This window comes from Lagopus muta, chromosome 16, assembly GCF_023343835.1.
Source record: "Lagopus muta isolate bLagMut1 chromosome 16, bLagMut1 primary, whole genome shotgun sequence".
NCBI classification, from domain to species: Eukaryota; Metazoa; Chordata; class Aves; order Galliformes; family Phasianidae; genus Lagopus; species Lagopus muta.
Genome location: NC_064448.1, coordinates 11535284 through 11554299, shown reverse-complemented (window position 1 = coordinate 11554299; position 19016 = coordinate 11535284). Strand labels below are relative to the sequence as shown.

The 19016-nt window shown below is 49.9% G+C and overlaps 2 protein-coding genes across 3 annotated transcripts; one reads left to right on the top strand and one right to left on the bottom strand.

The window, feature by feature from the left end:
• Window positions 1-1497: 1497 nt before the first annotated feature.
• On the bottom strand, window positions 1498-3336 carry LOC125701304 (uncharacterized). 2 transcript variants are annotated; one of them, XM_048963185.1, is made up of 3 exons: window positions 3192-3336; window positions 2057-2554; window positions 1498-1635 (listed from the first exon to the last, which is right to left on the bottom strand). In XM_048963185.1, exons 2-3 carry the CDS (start codon window positions 2524-2526, stop codon window positions 1587-1589), a joined length of 519 nt encoding a protein of 172 aa, XP_048819142.1. In that variant the 5' UTR covers window positions 2527-2554; window positions 3192-3336; the 3' UTR covers window positions 1498-1586. The 2 variants fall into 2 exon arrangements, with proteins under 2 accessions (XP_048819142.1, XP_048819141.1); XM_048963184.1 differs by having other exon boundaries at window positions 1498-2554.
• Window positions 3335-18321, top strand: MYBL2 (MYB proto-oncogene like 2). Its single transcript, XM_048963121.1, has 14 exons — window positions 3335-3554; window positions 4045-4138; window positions 5274-5345; window positions 5740-5832; window positions 7535-7755; window positions 7914-8070; window positions 8802-9071; window positions 9865-10251; window positions 12007-12146; window positions 13115-13214; window positions 13857-13970; window positions 14531-14647; window positions 15355-15501; window positions 17582-18321. Exons 1-14 carry the CDS (start codon window positions 3451-3453, stop codon window positions 17708-17710), a joined length of 2145 nt encoding a protein of 714 aa, XP_048819078.1. The 5' UTR covers window positions 3335-3450; the 3' UTR covers window positions 17711-18321.
• Window positions 18322-19016: the final 695 nt, after the last annotated feature.

The following is a 19016-nucleotide window of genomic DNA, read 5'->3' as shown; positions in this document are numbered from 1 at the left end:
ATTTGAAGAGTTCTGTATTTCATCAGACACCCCGACTGTAAAACTTGATTTTTGCCCCACTCGAGCACTTTGTAAGGCCTTTGTGCACTTGTGCCTTATCTTTATCTGCCATGTTTTTTAATGTAAAAGCTGCTGCTTTTCCAAAAGGTTTGTCTTATCCTCCTCCCCTCCAAGGAAAAAAAAACAAACACAAAAACAACACAAAACCCATCATTTTACACTGTTTCATGTTTAGGATGCTTTCCTAAAGCTGGTTTCCCAATGCACCTAGCAAGCTACTAACCAGCTGAGATGTGCCAACGTAATGCTGGCAGAAGGGATTATACTGTATGCTTTGCATCTGTATGCTTTATGGACAATCCTTTATCATAGCAGCATGTTTCAGGATTTTCATTTTTTCCACTTTCAATGATTTTTCTTTAATAATATGGTTGTGATTTTCATTCACAGAAGCACTTTGTATGTTCCAGCTCTGGATTTACATAATAAGCCTTATCTTTCCCCCGCAGTATCATTACCAATCAGTCAACTGGCACCAACTACAGCTGAACCAAACAACTGTGTGATCTTCTTACTAATTATAGACGTGGTTTGTGTTCTTTTGGTGTTTAGACTGCAAACTGTAAATACACTCTCCCTCTGTGCCCCTTTTCAGAGTTGTTTTTGTCACCTGTTCCTGATGTTGTAACATGATTTTTAGAAAGAAGTCATCTGAGCAGCTAGAGAATACAAGCAGCTCGCTGTTTGCTGTTTGTCTCTTGTGCCATGCTGACAGCTGAAGTAAAAGAACAGCTTTTTTCCCCCCCCCACTGAATGGAGGTTGTTTTGGCCAGGGAAGTTTCAAAATTTCCCTTTGGCCCTTAGAATAACAGTTTAAACGCTTCCCATGAACAGAAATACTGCTTTGGGCGAGGAAATAAAATACATGTAAGCTGATTGACAGAAACTGGAAGGAGTTTGATGCAATGAAGGCTTTCAGTAAGTGAAGCTAGCCATCAGAAATGAAGGCACCCAGCAAAGGTAACTGGGCTTAACAGGTTACTTTCCCCTTTTACTCTCATGTAGTATTTTACCACTTCTCCTTTCATCCCTGAAAGGAGAGAAGCAATAGTGTTTCTTCTGCAACCTGTAAATGCCCTGAAAGCTGGCATTAGCAAGTAACTTTAGAGACAAAAAAGAGTGGAAGCGCGAGATAGGAAGAGCAGCTCCAGCAGTTGCAGGAGTGCGGTGGGAGCGCTCTGCCAGGCTCAAAGCTGAAGTACAAACTTAAGTTCGAACGGCAAAAAAATCTCAAACAGCTCACAGCTGGCAGCCCCTGCAGCCCCGCGCTCTGCCTGTGCTTCTCCCCACGTGCCAGAAGAGGGATCCCGAGCCCCGGCCCCGCAGATACCCGCGGGCCAGGCAGCCGCCCGGCTCCCGCATAGCAGAGCCGGGGAGGGCAGGATGCGGCTTTTCTTCTCGCACGGCCGCCGGGGCCGCGGGGCAGGTAACGGCGCGGGACGGGCAGCAGCGCGGCCGGGAGCGGGGCCGGGCCGGCCATGTTGGGGCGGGGTGGCGCGGGGCCGGCCGAGGGCCTTCACGCTCCGTCAGTCAGAACGAGCCCAGGGGGTTGGAGGGCGCTGAGCGTGGCCCGGCCTGCGGAAAGGCGCAGAGGGGGAAGTTGAAAGCTTTATTACCTTAATACAAAAGACAGCAGTAGGATAGGAGCGGGGAGCTGGGCTGGAGGCTGTGGGCTGCAGAGCATGGGGCTCTGCCGTCAGCTTCCCACCACAGTCACATCCCGCTGAGGAGAAAAACCTCACCGTTACCCCACACCGTGCAGCTGTGACCACTGCCAGGGCTGAGGCATCACGGGGCCTGGTGCAGGAGCACAGAGCCCAGCTCTGTATCGCCCAGCTGGGCCTCATGGGACAGAGCCACGTGTCTCCTGGGCCAGGACACAGGGAGCACTACAGGGGTGCCCAGCGGTGATATGTCTGGTTTGGAGCAGCCCAGGAAGCTCATATCGAGGGGCAGGCTGGTGTCCAGGGGAGGCTTTATTTCTGAGATCTCCCACCTGGCTGCTGGGGGCTTCCCAGGGGACAGCAGGTCACTCAGCAGCTCGGTGCTATGGGACAGTGCTCTCTCCTGGAGGCTCCTCCTAGCCTTGCACGGTGTGGAGGTGTTCCTCGATGTCATATCCAGCAAGCATCCAGGCCCAGCAGGCAGCTCACAGGGCACAGCTGGCAGGTCGAATACAGCAGGGCCGAAGGGGCTCCTGCAGAAGGAGAGGAAGCTGAGGTCTGAGGAGCTCAGGCCAGCCCTCACTCCGCTGTCCATGGGTTGTGCCACCATACACACAGGGCTGCCCCTCATGGTGTCCGCATCTGCCAGCAGCTCCCAGGCACTCTGCTTTGGGGCACTACTGGAGTTCAGGTAGTAACTGCACACAGGAGAGAAGTGGGTGTGCCCAGAGGCCCCCGTCACAAATCCGTTGTCCAGGAGGTCCTTAATGGTCAGGATGCTGTGCTGCTGGGAGGACAGCATGGCACAAGGCTGGAGGAGCCAGGAGTCCCTGTTGGAGCACACAGTTTAAAGGCTACCCCCACAAGCAGCCCCTCAGACCCAGGCAGGGCACCTTCCTGCCCTATCTCCTAATGGGGCACAGGACCCGCACTGCAGCACCAGGAAATGACTTTTCAGACCCCTTGTTAGGCAGGGGGACAAGGTAGCATCCCTAGGTTTGTGCTCACTCGATCTGCATAGTGCTATTAGCTTTGTTCTCCTGGGTGTGAGGAGCCTTAAAGCATCCCTGCTGCAGGGGACACCTGGGGTGGCCATCAGAGAGGCTTTATTCCCCTTCCTGAGGTCAGGAGAGCATTTATCCCAGGTGGAGCCAGGCTGCATCCCACTATGTGCAGCACAGAGGCTTTACAGACACAGCTATGCCAGGATGACCTGGGGACACACAGCATCAGAAATCACATCACAGAGCCCTTTAAGAGCAAAAGCAGAGAGCACACAGGTTTACTCAGGACAGTTATGTGATCATCCCAAAGGGAAACACTCAAGAGGCCCAGACACTTCTTAAATAAATCTTTAAGTAGCACCTGGGGGTTGTAGAGTCATGATCTTTTAGGTCCCTTCCAACCCTGGCCATTCTGAGATTCTGAATGGAGCAATATCTGGGAAATAAGAAGAGCACTACTTGCCTTCAATGCCTATAGGTTTCTTTCAGGATCGCAGCCCTTCCTTTACCCCTGCTTAAAGTGCTTTTATAGTGCCGGCAGTTAATTAACGGGTGGTTCCCTCGTTCAGTTCATTCGGGAACGCCGCGCCTTAGTTCCCGTTAGTTCCGTTAGCTGAGCCGCGGCCCGCTGCGCTGCGAGTTCACCCTCGGCTCGGGCGGGGCACAGGCATCAGGTCTCCCTCCCGCGCGCGCCTCTTTGTGCGGGCTCCGGCGCTGTGCGCATGCGCGGCCCGGCCCCGCGCGAGGGGGGGCAGCTGTTGGCGCGAGATAGGAAACTGCCGCCGCTACCGCCCGGCCCCGCCGCCATGGCGCGCCGCAGCCGCGGGTGAGTGGCTCCCCTGCGCAGGGACGGCCCGACGGCTTCTCGCTGGGGATGGTGGGGGGAGGTTGTGGCTCATGGGGTCTCGCGGTCTCGCTCTCGGTGTTCCCGAGAGGTGTGGATGGGGTGGCGGAGCCCGGCCCAGAGCTGCTGTCCCGCCGCCCGCCTCTTCGCGCTGCCCTCGGGCTGGGCCCGGCGGCTCAGAGCTGTCCGGCCCCGGGCCCGCTGTGCCAATGCAGTGAGGGAGGACGCTGGGGAGCTGGATGGAGGAGGATGGAGCGGGGCTGAGTTCACGGAGCCCGCGCTGATGGGCTGGAACCGAAGGAGCGTCCATTCTCAGTGTCACTGTGAGACTGGCAAACGTGCAGTGGGTCCTGGAGCTGAAGGGGCTGCGGGGAGGCTGAGGGAGGGTCTGCGTGTGTGTGTTGGTTGGGGGGGCAGCTCCCTCTGCTTTTCCTAGAGGGAATGGGATAACGCTCTGTCTGTTGCTCTGCAGTGAGGACCAGGATGAGCTGCACTGCCAGGACACTGACTCGGATGTGCCCGAGCAGCGGGATGGCAGGTGCAAGGTCAAGTGGACGCAGGAGGAGGTGAGTGAGGGCAGGGTGCGTGCTGCTGATAGGGCTGTGGGTGGAGTTTGGTACGTCTTTAGGGTGAGCAGCTCATCCTGCTCCTTGCCTGCTGCCACAACAACCACTCATGGTGTCTTATTGCTGGGAAAGGCCCTTTGTCTGTTTTTCTGAGGCCTTGATGGGAGGAAGGTCAGGTGAGTTTGAAGCCTGGGGAGTGAAGAGCTCTGACCACTTCAGCATCTGGGCTGACAGCAAGGTGTCAGCTGCCTGCAGCAGGTGCTAGAGGGTGGCGGAGGCCTGGAGCTGGTTCATGCAGTGCAGATGCCCTCTTCTGTAGTCAAATTGGACACTGTTCGGGCCATTAGGACTGTGGCAAAGAGTCTGAAATGAGCTGGCATGTTTTCTGCCCTAGTTCTATTCCCTCCAAAGTCCTTTTTTCTTATTCTGTGAAAGCTACAAAGCGTTTCATTTCCCTTGGGCTCTGAATATGGAGTAAGAGTGGCCTTTGTGCAGAGATCAAAATCTCGGGCTTATGTTGGGCAATGAATTATTTCTTACCTTCGTTTGCCCACCCACAAGGTGTTTCATTTGCTTGCCCACAGGCAAGGAAGCCCATAGCAGGCTTTGTGCGAGGTGTAAGAGCAGGAAAACCTGTGTGCAGGGCTTGTGAGAGAAGTGCTGTAGAGCTGTCAGTGTAAAAAGGCAGCAGACTGCCTGGTTAGTAGCACTGTACTTAAAACAGTCTGTTTCTTTGGCCAGGTGAAGGCACTATGTGAGCTGGGAGATGAGCTGCCTGGTGAGAGGCATACTGGGGCTGGATAAGCAGGTAGCTCTGGCTATGTAGTTTGAACCAAACTACTTTGGAACAGAGCTCAGTGTGAGCCTGAATGTGATCACAGCAACTAAGTTTGTTTTGTACTCTGCTCTCATCATGCACACACCAGGAACTTGCCCTAGTACAGAGCTCTGAGTCAAAAGTGTTCTAGCTGGCCTCTGTGCAGTGGGGCACTGAAGGACTCATATACCCCCTTCCCTGTAATGCAGATATAAAAAGCTTAACAGTTAAAAAAATATCTAGATTGTTCTCTTGATGTTGTTAGCCCTGGGGTAATTGTGGCACATTTTGCTCAGTGGATGTCTTTGTTCTTTGCAGGATGAGCAGCTGAAGATGTTAGTAAGACATTATGGGCAGAATGACTGGAAGTTCCTGGCCAGTCACTTTCCTGTAAGTGCCCCTTTGCCTGGTTGGGAATTGTAGTGTTTGCATGCTGATTCTTGTGCTGTGACAGTCAGGTTGCTGACTGTCTCTATACAACACCTTGTATGGTGGGACTTTGTTCTGTAGCTGCTACTGTTGAACAAATTTAGTGCTCTCTAGGGCAGGGTGACACATTCTTCTTGCTTAGAGGAGTTCATGTGTGAGTTTGTTGGGAGCTGGAGTGAGACACTGAGGTTCCTGTCCCTGTATTCTATACCCAACACCCTCTACTATAGCCATAGTATGCATTCTCTGTGTAGTTTTTCCATGGGCAGACTGTGTGTGTGAGGACTGCTGTGTTTCTACAGGGGTTTTTGGAGCCTCCAGTCTAATGTATGTCTGCTCTGATTCCTTTCCCCAGAACCGTAGTGACCAGCAGTGTCAGTACCGTTGGCTGAGGGTGTTGAATCCAGACTTGGTTAAGGGCCCTTGGACCAAAGAGGAGGACCAAAAGGTAAGTCAGGCAAGGACAGGATCTGAGCATTGGGCTGTGACCCTCTGTCAAAGTGGAGGTGTCAGACTCTCTGGTCTTACAGACTGTAGGTAGTTCTTTCCAGTTGTGGGTACTCACAAAAGCTCCACTCTTGACCTGTTCTGAGCAGCCTAATGCAGCCATGGTCATGATAAGCAGAAGCAGGCCTAGGCATCTTCAGCTGAACACTCTTTCACACTGTACTGCTGACAGTGCTGTAAGCTAGCAAGGAAGAGAGCAGAAATGGGAATTAATTCATCCATCTGCCTGTGGTTCTCTGTCTGACCTGGCCATGATGAACCTAACCAAAAATAAATCTGGCTTTTTCCGTGCTGTGGTGGATTGACAGAGGAGCTGTGAGTTCTGAGACTCTGCTGGTTCCAGAGTGAGCTGAGAGCAAGCAGCTCAGACATCCTTAAGAAGAGTTGAAATTAATTCCTAGTCATGTGTGTTCTGCTGTGAAATTTCTTAGTTTGTCAGATTCCCTGTAACATCCCTGCTCACCTATTTCTTTCCATTTTGCACCCATTGTAATTCCTTCTGCCTTCTGGGCTTTCCATCTGTGTTATGTCAAACACTTCCTGAGGAGGCTTGTAACAATTCCCTACCTTCCTACAACAGAACAGTTGCTGCCTATTTTCCCCTTGTCGTTTTATGTCCTGATTGCCAGCCAACCTAGTCCTGATGCCCATTGCCATCATAGCCAAGCCAGGCTCCAGCGTGGATAGCTTTGTGCTGCAAACTCTCCAGGTCCCTGGACATGGATATCTGTGGCCCGTTTGTCTGCCATAGGCAGTCAGTCAGCAGTTGGAATGTTAGCTATAGATCAAGAGCCCTGTGAGCAGGATCTGTGATGCACCTGCTACCTGCACCTTTCAGCTAAGCACTGCTGGACAGAGTGAAAATAGTCTTTTGGAGTCATCTGGCCCCTCTCTGAGATTTTGGCAGGCTAAATGCTGCAGGCAGCATGTTATGTTACATTGCTATGTTGCATGGATGTATTTCAGGCCAATCAAAAAAGATTCCTTACCTGGAAGCATTTGCACTGGGTTTCAGGCAGACGTGTCAAATCCCTTGGTGAAAAGGAAACTGCAAAGCAGATGGCTTTTAAGTGAATTTTGCTCATTTCTGCTTTAGTGCTTGCACCACGTGTTCTGACCTTAGCGGGGCATGGATCTGCAATTTGTGTCTTCTCCAGGGAGTTGGACCCTCTGTTAAAGGAAGGCTGTGCCATGCTGTTCCAGCAGGCAGAGTTCCCACCTGCAGGCACGGTGGGAACTCTGTCCATGCAGCCATGCAGTTCTTGGGAAGAGAGGAAAACAGAGGAGTCTTGGAGCACATGAGACTTGATGCTTTGCTCTGACTTGTTCCTCGCTGCACCTGCCCATCTCTGTCCCAGCCCTCTGTGAGCCATCATCTGCATCCATAGGTGTCAAGTGGCAAAATTTCTGCATGAAAACTGCTTCTTCCAGGCATTCAGTTGAATTGTTGCTCACAGAAACACTTTTCACCTGTCAGTGACATGGTCACGTGTCAGTGCTGCATCCCTCCAGCTTTTTTGCCTTAATGGATCCTTCTCTGTCTGCCTGTACCTGGTTCCAGCACAGGTGAAATGCAAAGCAATGCCTGTACTGACCCTTCTCCTTTGCTCCATTTCCTTATTTCCTTCCTATTTTCTTCAAAGGTAATAGAACTGGTTAAAAAGTATGGCACCAAACAATGGACTCTGATAGCCAAGCACCTGAAAGGACGCTTAGGAAAGCAGTGCCGGGAACGCTGGCATAACCACCTGAACCCTGAGGTGAAGAAATCCTCATGGACAGAGGAGGAGGATCGCATCATTTTCGAGGCCCACAGGGTCCTGGGGAATCGCTGGGCTGAGATTGCCAAACTGCTGCCTGGGAGGTAGGGTGTCTTTGCTCACTGGTACCGTCAGAGCTGGGTGGCTTGTGGAGATTTATGTGTTGGTCTCACAGGACGAAGCTGGGGAGCTCACAGCTGTTAGCTGTGCTTTAAGGCTGCTGATAATAACAACTTTTTATTTTCTTCTGCTTTCTCTGTAGGACTGACAATGCTGTGAAGAATCACTGGAACTCCACCATCAAGCGCAAAGTGGACACGGGAGGCTTCCTCAATGAAACAAAGGAGTCCCAGCCACTGTATTTGCTCGTGGAAGTGGATGACAATGAGAGCCAAAGTGGAACAAGAGCCGGGAGCCAGGTACTGCACAAGTATGTGGGCGGTTGGATCTGTCTCTGCTCTGCTAATGTGCATCAGAGCTGCTCTGTCACCCTGCTGCTGCCTCTAACACTGCCTTTGGGTTTATATAAAGAGTCTGTGCCTTCTCCAAGACACTGACTCTTGGGAGATCTCTCCCTCCAGGAGTTGGAGGTATGTGTGCCCAAGTGTGTTACCCAAGTGGAAGACAGCAGCCTGCTATTGTTATCTTGCTAACCCCAGTGTCAAGTCTGTATTGGAGTCTGAAAATTTTGGGGGGGTCCATTATGCTGTTGCTAGCAGGGGAGAGGTTGCTTCAGGCTGTGCAGTGATGGGGGGGTTGATGAAGAGGTACTGAGTTCCCTTCCTTTAAAATGGAAAGCAGGAAAAGTACACATACATATTGTATGAAGAAAGCATGACACTTTCAAAGGCAGGCTCTTTAGAGGAAGTGTAGAGTTATTGCTACCTGCCCAGCCTTTGTTCCACTTCCTTCTGGATACTGTTGAGAGACATCTTCAGTTAAATAGTCCTTCTCTTAATTTGCATGGGCTCCTTCAGGTGGTGTATGCCACAGAGCAATGAGGGAGAACAGGGATGTGAGACAATCCAAATGGCTGTTAGGAAAGCAGGAGGAGCGAGTGGGCCGAAGGATCAGTGCTCATGGCCTAGGACTTGACCTTGTTCACTTGGTTTCTGCTAATGGCTGCACTTTCTTTCTTGTTTGCATGAAGACCGTTGTGCCAAACTGGCCAGTCGATATCTCTGAAATAAAGGAGGAGGATGTCAGCGATGAGGAGGTGACAGGTTTGCAGGAGCTACCGTCAGAGTTGCCAGCTGCTGACCTGGCCGAGCACAACGGGGAAGGAACCGCAGATGATGTGGTGCCCGAGGATGCCTCGGCATCTGTCGCGTCTCCGTACAAATGGGTCGTGGAAGCTGCCAATTATTTGTGTCCTACGTCTGTCCCAGCATTAAATGAAGCTCTGGACATGATTGAATCTGTAAGTAGCACACCTTTGCTCCTCCAGCTAGTGGTGGGAGACTTATGGGACCTGATTTCCACCACTGTTCCACTGAGTGAACTTGCTGGGTCACCTTGCTTATCACCGTAGGTATAAGGAGTTGTGTGGATTCCTTTAGTTTAGCCTCCAGTTTGATTCATCCACAGAACACTTTGCAGCCAACAAAGGGAAATATCTGTGCAACCTGGTTCATGAGCTGATTATCTGTGAAATATTCACTTCAGATATGTAAAGAAGGACTTTGTGCCCGAGGCTTAGTGGCCAACTTGTGCGTCCTTAGAGGCCTGTTCGAATGGTACCTGTATTGATGGGGTTGAGCTGTGAATGGTTCTGGCTATTTTTCATCTGTTTACAACAGTGTGCTTTACAGAGTAGCCCTGTATCCATCCACCCATGTTGGTGTGACCAAGTTTGGCAAGTCACCTTTTTCAGACTCTGTCCCCGACCGTTTCTGTTTTGCTCCCTCTGTGTGGATGCAGCTGTGTGCTGCAGCTGTGCTGTGAACTGAACTGGGAAACCAACCTAGCGTAAAAAGAAAAAAACGCCCTATGCACAAACAGCTTTCAGCTGGATCAGGTCTGTGGTCTGACTCTCAGCTGTGTTGACTGCAGAGAAAAGAGAGCTTGATTTCTTCTGTAGCCAGGCTCCTTGCAAAAGGCACTGCAGTCTGCATACCTGCTTTTTTCACCTTGCAGTTAACCTTTGTATTTGCACCAGTCAGCTGCTCAGCTTTCTTTCCTGGGCTGTTGCTGATGGCTTCTCTTGTATGCAGGACCCGGATGGGTGGTGTGACCTGACCCAGTTTGACCTGCCTGAGGAACCCTCTGCTAGCAGCAGCAGCAGCAGCAACAGCCCGGTGCGGCAAACGCCCAGCAAACCAACGCCATCCCTGCCCAACGTGACTGAGTACCGCCTGGATGGCCACACCATCTCTGACCTGAGCAAGAGCAGCAAGGGGGAACTCATCCCCATCTCGCCACATGCAGAGGTGAGCTTTGGCACGCCGCCCTCTGTGTTGAAGAGGCAGAAGAAGAGGAAAATCTCCCTCTCCCCAGTCACGGAGAATGCCCCCAGCACCAGCCTCTCCTTCCTTGACGCCTGCAACAGCATGACGCCCAAGAGCACACCTGTCAAGACACTGCCCTTCTCTCCATCTCAGGTACAGAATGGCACAGGCCAGCCTGGGCTCCTCTGCTTGTGTTTGTTTGTGAACTATAAGCATGTCAATGCTTTGCCTTAATGCTGTAATCTCATCAGCTCTGCCATCTTTGTGTTTCTCTTCTCTTGCATTAGGCAGTTCCAGTGCATAGGGTATGTGTGTGTTTCTGGTAAAAGAAGGTGCAGAGCTGGGTTCTGGCACTGCTTGTCTTCAGTGCTGCTCTTTCTGTGAGAGCAGCAGCCTATGGTTCCCTCAGCAGGAGTGCTTGCAGCACAGGCCAAGTTACCCTGTATGATGGATGGGGCCACGTGCCTGCTATGAGGAAGGAGCACTGCTATGCAGATCTGCACCTGCCCACTGCAGGAGAGAGCACAGTGCTTCCTTGTCCAGGGTACCGTGTGTAGGCATTGCTGCCCTGGCATGGGATAGCAGTGATGTGACAGTGCATGTGGCTTTCCTTTCTTATTTTTAGCACAGTCATCTGTCTGGACAGCAGCTGCTGGTGCACATCTGTGAGTTGATGGCACAGGGATGTGCTCACAGGTCTTGTCTTTGTTACAAATTAATCTTAGGACTTTCCCATGTTTACCATGACTGTAGTAGCATCCATACCTGGTCTCACAACAAACACCTTACTGAAGTGCTGCAGCATTCAGACCCCCTGACTCCTACCTTGACACAATGAAGTTCTGTCAATAAGACAAGATAAATCCTGTTGCACTGCTGTGTCAGCTAGCAAAGCTTCCACAGCTACTCTGTCGTTCACACACTCTCCCTGTGCCACTAGCTGAACCTTCCAGGACTTTGTATTTCTGGTGTTTCTGCTGCCCTCAGTGACACGTGGTAGAACACAATGAGCCACTCATACCCAGATTCAGATCAACCTTGAATGCAAGGCCATCGAGAACTGGGGATTCAAAGTGAAACCTGAGTAGTGCAGTTCTGCCATGAGAAGCTGAGAGGCCTAGAATTAATCTGAGAACATGGGAAGTTCCATGTGAGTAAGAGTGACAGTGCTGTGAAACAGGCTGCCCAAAGAAGTTGTAGAGACTCCTTCTCTGGGGGTATTCAAAACCTGCCTGGGTGCTTTCTTGTATAATCTACTGTAGAGAACCTGCTTTATCAGCTGGGATGGACTCAATGATCTTGATAGATCCCTTCCAACCCCTACAACTCTGTGATTCCACAGTCACCTGAGAGATCAGTCTCAGACTGAACCCATGCCATCAGTTGAATGTAACACAAACAGCTCATTTATTTATTACAGTCAATGGTCTGTGTTACTTGAAGTGACTTTGTGGTTGCTGACTGGAACTCAGAGCAGGCTTTTTGTTGTGCTGGTGGTACTGCTCCTTCACCACACAGCTAGGCCTTATCTGTACCAGTGTGAGCAGAGACTTCCTTCCCATCTTGTAGCTGACTGGTTGTATCTGCTTACCTCTTGGGAAAGAACTTTGTAGGTGTGAGGCACCTTCTTTGATGCCTTAGTCCACCTAATGAACTATCTCAGTAAGAGCCATCCCAGCTGATGCTAGGATGAATCCCCCTTCTGCCACTTGATTTTGACAAAGGTCACCCTTGATCTTACTGAGGCAGATCCTCCAGTGAGTGCCATTCAGTATGGGAGGGTTTTCCCTTCCCCCCCCCCCCTTCTTTTCTTTTTTGTAAAAAAAAAAAAAAAAGATTCTGACTGATGATACCATGTTGGAAAGTTCGGGACTGACTGTTTTCCTCTTTCTGTCCTATGTCGTGCAGTTCTTAAACTTTTGGACCAAACAAGATACACTAGAACTGGAGAACCCATCTCTTACCTCCACGCCTGTGTGCAGTCAGAAGGTGATTGTCACCACCCCTCTGCACAGGGACAAGACTCCTCTGCTCCAGAAAAACTCAGCGTAAGTCCTGTATTTCTTCTTTCCCATCCCAACCTGAGCAGTGTCCTTTTTCACACAGGAGTTTGATTCGAGTCAAACAAAACTTCCCCAGAGCTGGCACAACCGAGAGTGACAAGGCAGGCTGGGGGATTTCCTTAAATTGGTGTGGCACCCAAAGACAGCTTCTGTGTTTGCTGCAGGGAACAAGTGTCCCATCTGGTTGGGACCTCAGCCAAATGACTGCTGTTGTGCTCAGCTGCTTGGTCGGCTGATGCCTCCTGTGCACGTCTTTGGGAGGCGTTATGATGCTGTGAGCCCTCTGCCAGCTGGGAAGCAGCTCAACAAAGGCTGTTCAGATCCATCCCTTTAGATCTGCACCCTCTGACTTGTGGGGCAGTCCAGGGCATGATCTTGAGGCATCATCCCAGCCAGGTGAGAGAGGGTGTCCTGCACAGGGAGTGTCCTGCTGGCAGGCCTGTCTCTGCATGTTGCTACACTGATGCAGCACAGTTTGTGGAGGTGCTGGCTGTGCTAGCAAAACTGATGTGGCCCAGAGCAGCGACCACATCCCGTTGGTGTAAGCTGGCTTGGCTGCTCCAAGTGTAATTGTGCTGGGATTTCCATTGATCACAAAGCTCTGGCTGGCCATGAGGAGCTCTGCTAGCAGAAGCACTGTGGAGTTGCACTGGCCTGCAGGGATCTGTCATGCCACTATTGCAGGTGTTGTATCACTTTCTGATAAGGGTGCTTGGTAGTTGACAGAGTGGAGAAGCATAGTTGGCATTTCTGAGATATTTTCCCTACTAAAGGTTCCTTGGTAGCCTTTGGCCCTGCTTATGCCCCAGGAATGCCCTACCCAGATGTATGGCTTCTGCTGTCACCGTGTGAGACTCTGCAGGCAGTCCGTGTAGTGCGAGTGGAAGGTTGGGGTTTACTTTGTGATGTACAGCATGTCTGATCTTTAATCTTTTCTACTTCTCTACTGGCAGGTTTGTCACACCTGATCAGAAATACGTGGTGGACAACACTCCACATACCCCAACACCTTTCAAAAATGCTCTGGAAAAATACGGACCAATTAGGCCTTTGGTATGTACTGAACAGGTCTGTTGCTTGCTGCTGGTGGTGTGTGGGGTAGTTTGCAGCAGAGCTGTGAGCCAGCCGTTATTTGAATAGCAACATGGTAGAGTTTGGTAGTGCTGGGCTGAGATGATGGGGAGGGAGACCTTGTCCTACCAAACATATATCATGGTAAATAGCCACAGGATTTCTAGCTCCTCTGCAAAGTAGTCAAAAAAAAACAAAAACAAAACCAAAAAATACCCCAAACTCCAAGCAGCCTTTGAATATGGCCTCAGTGCTTGGTTATTCTTGACCTTGAGGAAAGCAAGGAAACACTGCATCCCTAGATCTCTAACGTGGACTTAATGTGGGTGCTGTGAGGATGGCAGTTTCAGTATACTGTGCCTTCAGTACACGCTGGTCTCTTGATGGCACACCTGGGGGTTCAACTGCTAAGCGTCTCCCTTGCCTGGAGATCCAGTAAATCTGTCAGGCTAACAGAAATCTTGTAATGTTTTTTCCTGCTGGAAAGTAAATGCTTTGTAATGTTTGTCTTTCCACTGTGAGCTCCTGTGGGTTACCCTGGCCCTATTATCCACTGAAGGAATTTTAAATCTGCCTGGTGTACAAATTATGACAGTCTTGTGCTCTTTCCCCTTCTTGCGTCAGCCACAGACTCCTCACCTGGAAGAAGACTTGAAAGAGGTGCTCCGAAGTGAAGCTGGCATTGAACTTATTATTGAGGATGACGTGAAGCCTGAGAAACAGAAAAGGAAACAAGGGGTAAACTGGTTTTGCTTTCAGTATCTTTTTTTGGGCTGTCCTGTGCTGTTGAGGGGTGTTTTTGCTGGCTGTGTTCATCCTGCTATTTATGCCAAAAAGTTTTTCAGTATGTGGTTGCTGCCTTTTAGTGAGTGAATCTGCTTGTATGCCTGAGGTTAAGGCCTGCTTAAAATACTGCCGGCTGCAGCCTGGTTTATGCAGAACTCAGGGCTGTGCCAGCAGATACTGTCAGACCTGAAGTATCTGTGGCAAGCTGTGCTCCCCACAGGCTGTAGTCTGGTGCAAAAAGTCTCGTGGCTCAGTAGGCCCAGCAGGCCCAGGTGATGTGACCTTCCCTTCTGCTGGAAGGAGTTTCCCCTTCTAAATCAGTGGCAATTAGTGCCAGCGGGGGGAGCGCTAGAAGCTGCTGTGCCGTGTGGTGGGGAAGGCAGCAGCATGTCTTTTCGAGGTGCTAGTGCAATGCAGATAGGGGGATTTGTGGGCTCAGTATGCACCCTTGGTCCTTAGGATGGGAGTTCACTGAGTTGATTCATGCTCACACCTGTATTTGTGTTCCACAGTTGCGCAGGAGTCCCATCAAGAAGGTCCGGAAGTCGCTGGCCCTGGATATTGTGGATGAAGACATGACACAAAATATGGCAGCCCTCCCCAAAACTATCTGTTTCAAAAGAACCCAGGTGAGGGGTGCTGCAATCAGCAGGGATAGAACTGACTGCAGCAGGGCTGAAAACCAAACTTGGCTGCTGAGCTGCGTGTGGTGCTGGCACCACTGCTGCTTCTTTCTGTCTTTAGCAAGTATGGGACCCCTAACCCTTCAAAACAGCAGAAATAGACTTTGTTTTATTTTAACATTAGCAATTTAATACAAGGACTGTAGGATCCAAAGTTCAGGTATGGTGTAGGCTGAATCACAGCCTGAAGGCCAAAGGCTCTGGATGAACAGAAATTCACATGAAAAAGCTGCCTGCAGAAGGAGATGCAAATTCCTTTGTGATTTGACTGCTACCCAGCTGCTTTCCTACCTGTGGGATAGGAGAAGCCTTATGTGTTCTCATTCTTGGAGGTTTCCTTGGCTGGTTGCAGGGGTGAGAAGCACCTTCATCTCAGAAGACAAAGGCTGTGTTTTAGCACAGCAATTACTTATTTCTTATATTATAGTCATTTCTGCTTTTTTTTTTTTTTTTTTGTCAGCTAGTCTGTTTTGGTTAGTAAGCTTTCCAAAGAAATCTTGTGCAAAGCAGTGGTGACTTTGCCACCTGCGATTGCCTTATAACATGTGGATGAAGTGCTGAGATTTGTTAGTTGACCTTTTGGCCAGGAGAAGTATCAGCACTGTTAGTGCAAATTGACTTTTTCCTTTATATTGTTTTCTTTCTTTCTGCAGCCTGTGAATTTCCTGTCGAGAACCTTGAACCTTTCCTCCTCAAACAGGAAGAACGACTCTGGCTTGCTCAACAGAGCCTTTGTACAAGTGCAGTCAGAGAAAATGTCCTACAGGAAAATGCCAAGCCATTTCAGACCACCGGCACCAGTAAGCCCTGCAGCTATTCCTTTCCAGCAGCACATCAGCTGGTAGTGCTGCCTCTGTTCTTCTTTGGGAGGAGAGTTATGGGGGTCAAGCTCAAGAGGAACATAGTGTGCTCCTGTGTGGACATCTGTATGCTCTCAGGGCTGTCTTGGCACTCAGTTTTGGAGATGCTGATCTAGCAGTGTCACACTGCAGCTCCCTCTGCTTTTCTCACAAACCTGCCCTTCCACTGGGGCTCAAAGCCCCGTGGCTCATCAGAGCTGTGGCCTGCAGGGCCTATTTGGCCCTGGATTTCTTCCTGGGAATCTGTGTCCTGTCTCAGCCCATCAAGGGATTTAGACTAACCCAGCAGTGGAGTAAACTTCTTTTTTTAGGAATCACTCCTTGGGTGGACAACAGTAGATTAATCTTCTTTGTTTCTCTGACTGTAACAATACTGTGAGGCACAATGTGAGTACCAAGGAGGCATTTCTCACCCCTGTGAGGAGTATTTCTAGGTTGTAGTGAAACCTGTGTGCCACAGACAGCATGGGCTGCCTTTGTCCTGCCATTTACCTGAACAGTGGCATTACCGTGCTCCAGTGGATGATGTTTACTTGCCTTTCAAGCATAACTCGTAACCTCTGCTGAGATTGGTGCTTTTAAGGTCTGTTGACCTTAGAATTATTTAACCTTTGGGACATAAATGGTTGTGTTCTTCGTAAAATCTTCACTAGTTGATGTAGTTTCAGACAGTGCATTAAAAGAATCTGATCCTTCCTTCATTTGGTGGGGTGCCTTGGAGAAGGGCATGATTTTTGCAGGTATTTGTCTGGGCTGAGTCATGGCAATTCTCTGGTAGGATGATATACCTATATATATAAAGGTATCCTATATAATACACATTTTCCTAGGTGAGGAGTGAAACCAGAGCTGAGGGCTAGCACAGAGGTGTTTTCAGATGCAAGGAAAGTCTCTACAGAGCAGCCTTGGCTCGTTCCATCTTCAGATAAACAGAGCATCTGTCTCTGGATTAGAGCTGTCTGTTGTGAAAGCTCTTCCTGACAAATAAGTGCTCCTCAGCCAGTGTAATTCCTTCCCCTTCTCAAAATAGACCCCACTTAAACACTTCCATTTCTCCTCCTGTCCTAGGTAGAGCTGTGTTGCTCTGGGCGCTAATAGATCCATATAAATAAAGCTCTGGAAATGACTTGAGGGTTGCAGTAAGTCAGCTTGTGTGGTGGCAGAGTACAGATGTGCTGAGAAATCCCCTAGCCCAAAAACAGCAGAGCTGCCTGTGGTGTTGCTGGACTCTTGGGATTTGTTGTACTGGACTAGTGCTGCTAGCAGTGGCAGCTATAGATTAAGGATGCTCACTTAGCTGTGAGCTGAACCTAAATTATCCCTGAAGCCATGCTGTGTCTGCATGGGGCGTTACTGTTAGCAAATACTGCACATCATACTCCATTTCTTTGCCATACACACAAACGAGTACTTCCAGTTGAGGGCAGTATGTATTGTTTTGCTGCATTTACCAGAAGATTGCAGAGGTTTTCCTAGCATAGCAAAGCATGTCACGGGGGCTCTTGCTTTACTCAGTGACTGAAGCACACCTGATTATTTCAGTTCTTCCTGTGTGCTGTGTGAGGCCCTGTTGAAGCCACAGGCACTAAATTACTGCTAAGGATGGATGGTCATTCTGACCAATCCAACCCTTCAAGGTCTAGGGCTGAGCAGCTTCCATGGGCGTTGAGCTGATCAGAAGTAAACCTGGAGGCTGCTGTTGAATTCCTTTCATCCCTCCAGGCTCTGTTCAGCACAGTGAAGCTTAGTGGGCTTGTTCTCTGGGGTTTTGGTCCCAAGACAAGCTGGGGAAAGCCCTTAAGAGGCCTATGGGTGGTTCTGCAATGGGACACTCAACTGGAAACTGTTGAACATAGCACCCCAAGCTAGAGATTTTTGTTTTTCCTGGGAGCAGATAGTTTTTATTTATTTATGCATATTGTTTTAAAACAGTATGTCAATATTGTGTTTATTTCACTGGTTCCCAGCACCTTCCTCTCCCTGGGCTGTGTTGTATGTATTCTTTCTTTTCTCTCCATAGATGACCAAGGCTTGGAAGGCGGTGGCCTGTGGTGGAACCCGAGACCAACTCTTCATGCAGGAGAAAGCACGACAGTTCTTGGGCATGCTGAAACAAAGTCACACGTCAAGGACCTTAATCTTATCGTGAAGGATTGTTCTGCTCTTTTTATTTTATGTTTTAAATTTTCTTATAAAAGAAGAGGAGGGAAAGCTGGGGGGGAAAAAGTCCTCTGCAAGGCCATAGCATGTAGGGGTGAATTTTTCCCTTCTATTCCCAGGTTAGATCTGTATTGTAATAAATTGAGTTAACTGCTGGCTCAAATGTCGGATACAAGTTCTGGAATCCCTGTGGAAAGGCAAATGAGGGAGGGGTGGAGAACTGACAGCAAGAGCACTCAGCAAGACCTGGGTTCTGCAGCCACAGGAAGCTGATTCGCCTTCAAGCATGCATATCAGGCACTGGAAACAGACTTTGAAGGCTGCTGGATTTCATGCTGGCTGCTCTGGTACTTTGGGAATGGCTCTTGTTAAGGTTCCCATGCATCTCCTCATCTGGCTTTTTGCAGGGGATGGTGGTTCCTCCTTGCCTCTAGGGTGAAGGTGATGTGCTGTCATGAGAGATGTGTTTTGGAGTGATTCACATTTGGAGCTGGCCAGCCCTGCAGGGCTGTTTGTACTGCCATGCTGCACAATGGGAGCAGCGGGTGCTTCTTCCCAGGGACTTGCTCCCTTTGGAAATAAACAATGGTGCTAACAACACCCTGTTATTCAGACTTGCTTTGACTCTGCCTGGGGCCTCACAACGTGCACAGGGAGGCAGTGCTGTGCCGGGGTGGCAAGAAGCAGCAGAGCATGCTGTGTACTGCAGCATTTCTGAGGCAGGTCAGCGTGGCTGCAGCCCTCTTGGACATCTGCTGTGAGCCTCTGGCCTTGAGGAGCCCCTGCAGTGCAGACCTTGGCTCCTGAGTCAGTGTTCCTTGGGTGGAGGAGGCCGATCCAGCTGAACAAAGTGCTCAGCTATTAATAACTGGAGGGGATTAATGTTTAAGCATGGGCCTAGTCTGGACCCAAGGGGTAATGCTGTTTTTTGTAGGTGATGTTTGAGATACACTGAGGTCAAATGATGAGCAGATGGGCACAGGGTTTGATGCAGAGGTGGGAAAGACAGGATAGCTCATCAGGCAACTTGTTTTCATGTGGAATCTCTTATTTCCTGGCAAGTTGTAGGGCTTTCTCTGTTAGCTTTCCCAAGTTAGGGGAGGAGGGATGGTTTTCCTATTCCCCTCAATAGTTTTGCCAGTTTAGGAATGGCTTTGGCCACTTCATGGGAAGGCACAGGGAAGGGATGGGGTGCTGCTGTGAGCGTGGGCTGGAAAATAGCACCTTGTACAGCAAAGCCTGTTCTGTCCTACTTCCTTTAGGAGTCAAAGCTGCGTGTGCAGCCACTTTGGTGC

What these genes read in the sequence shown, in the direction of transcription:
- LOC125701304 (XM_048963184.1), bottom strand. Translation starts at nt 2,526, where the DNA reads ATGCTGTCCTCCCAGCAGCACAGCATCCTGACCATTAAGGACCTCCTG.
- MYBL2 (XM_048963121.1), top strand. Translation starts at nt 3,451, where the DNA reads ATGCGCGGCCCGGCCCCGCGCGAGGGGGGGCAGCTGTTGGCGCGAGAT. An exon ending in CCAAAGAGGAGGACCAAAAG is followed by an intron (nt 5,833 to 7,534) that starts GTAAGTCAGGCA and finishes TTTTCTTCAAAG; the next exon opens with GTAATAGAACTGGTTAAAAA. An exon ending in CTCTGGACATGATTGAATCT is followed by an intron (nt 9,072 to 9,864) that starts GTAAGTAGCACA and finishes TCTTGTATGCAG; the next exon opens with GACCCGGATGGGTGGTGTGA.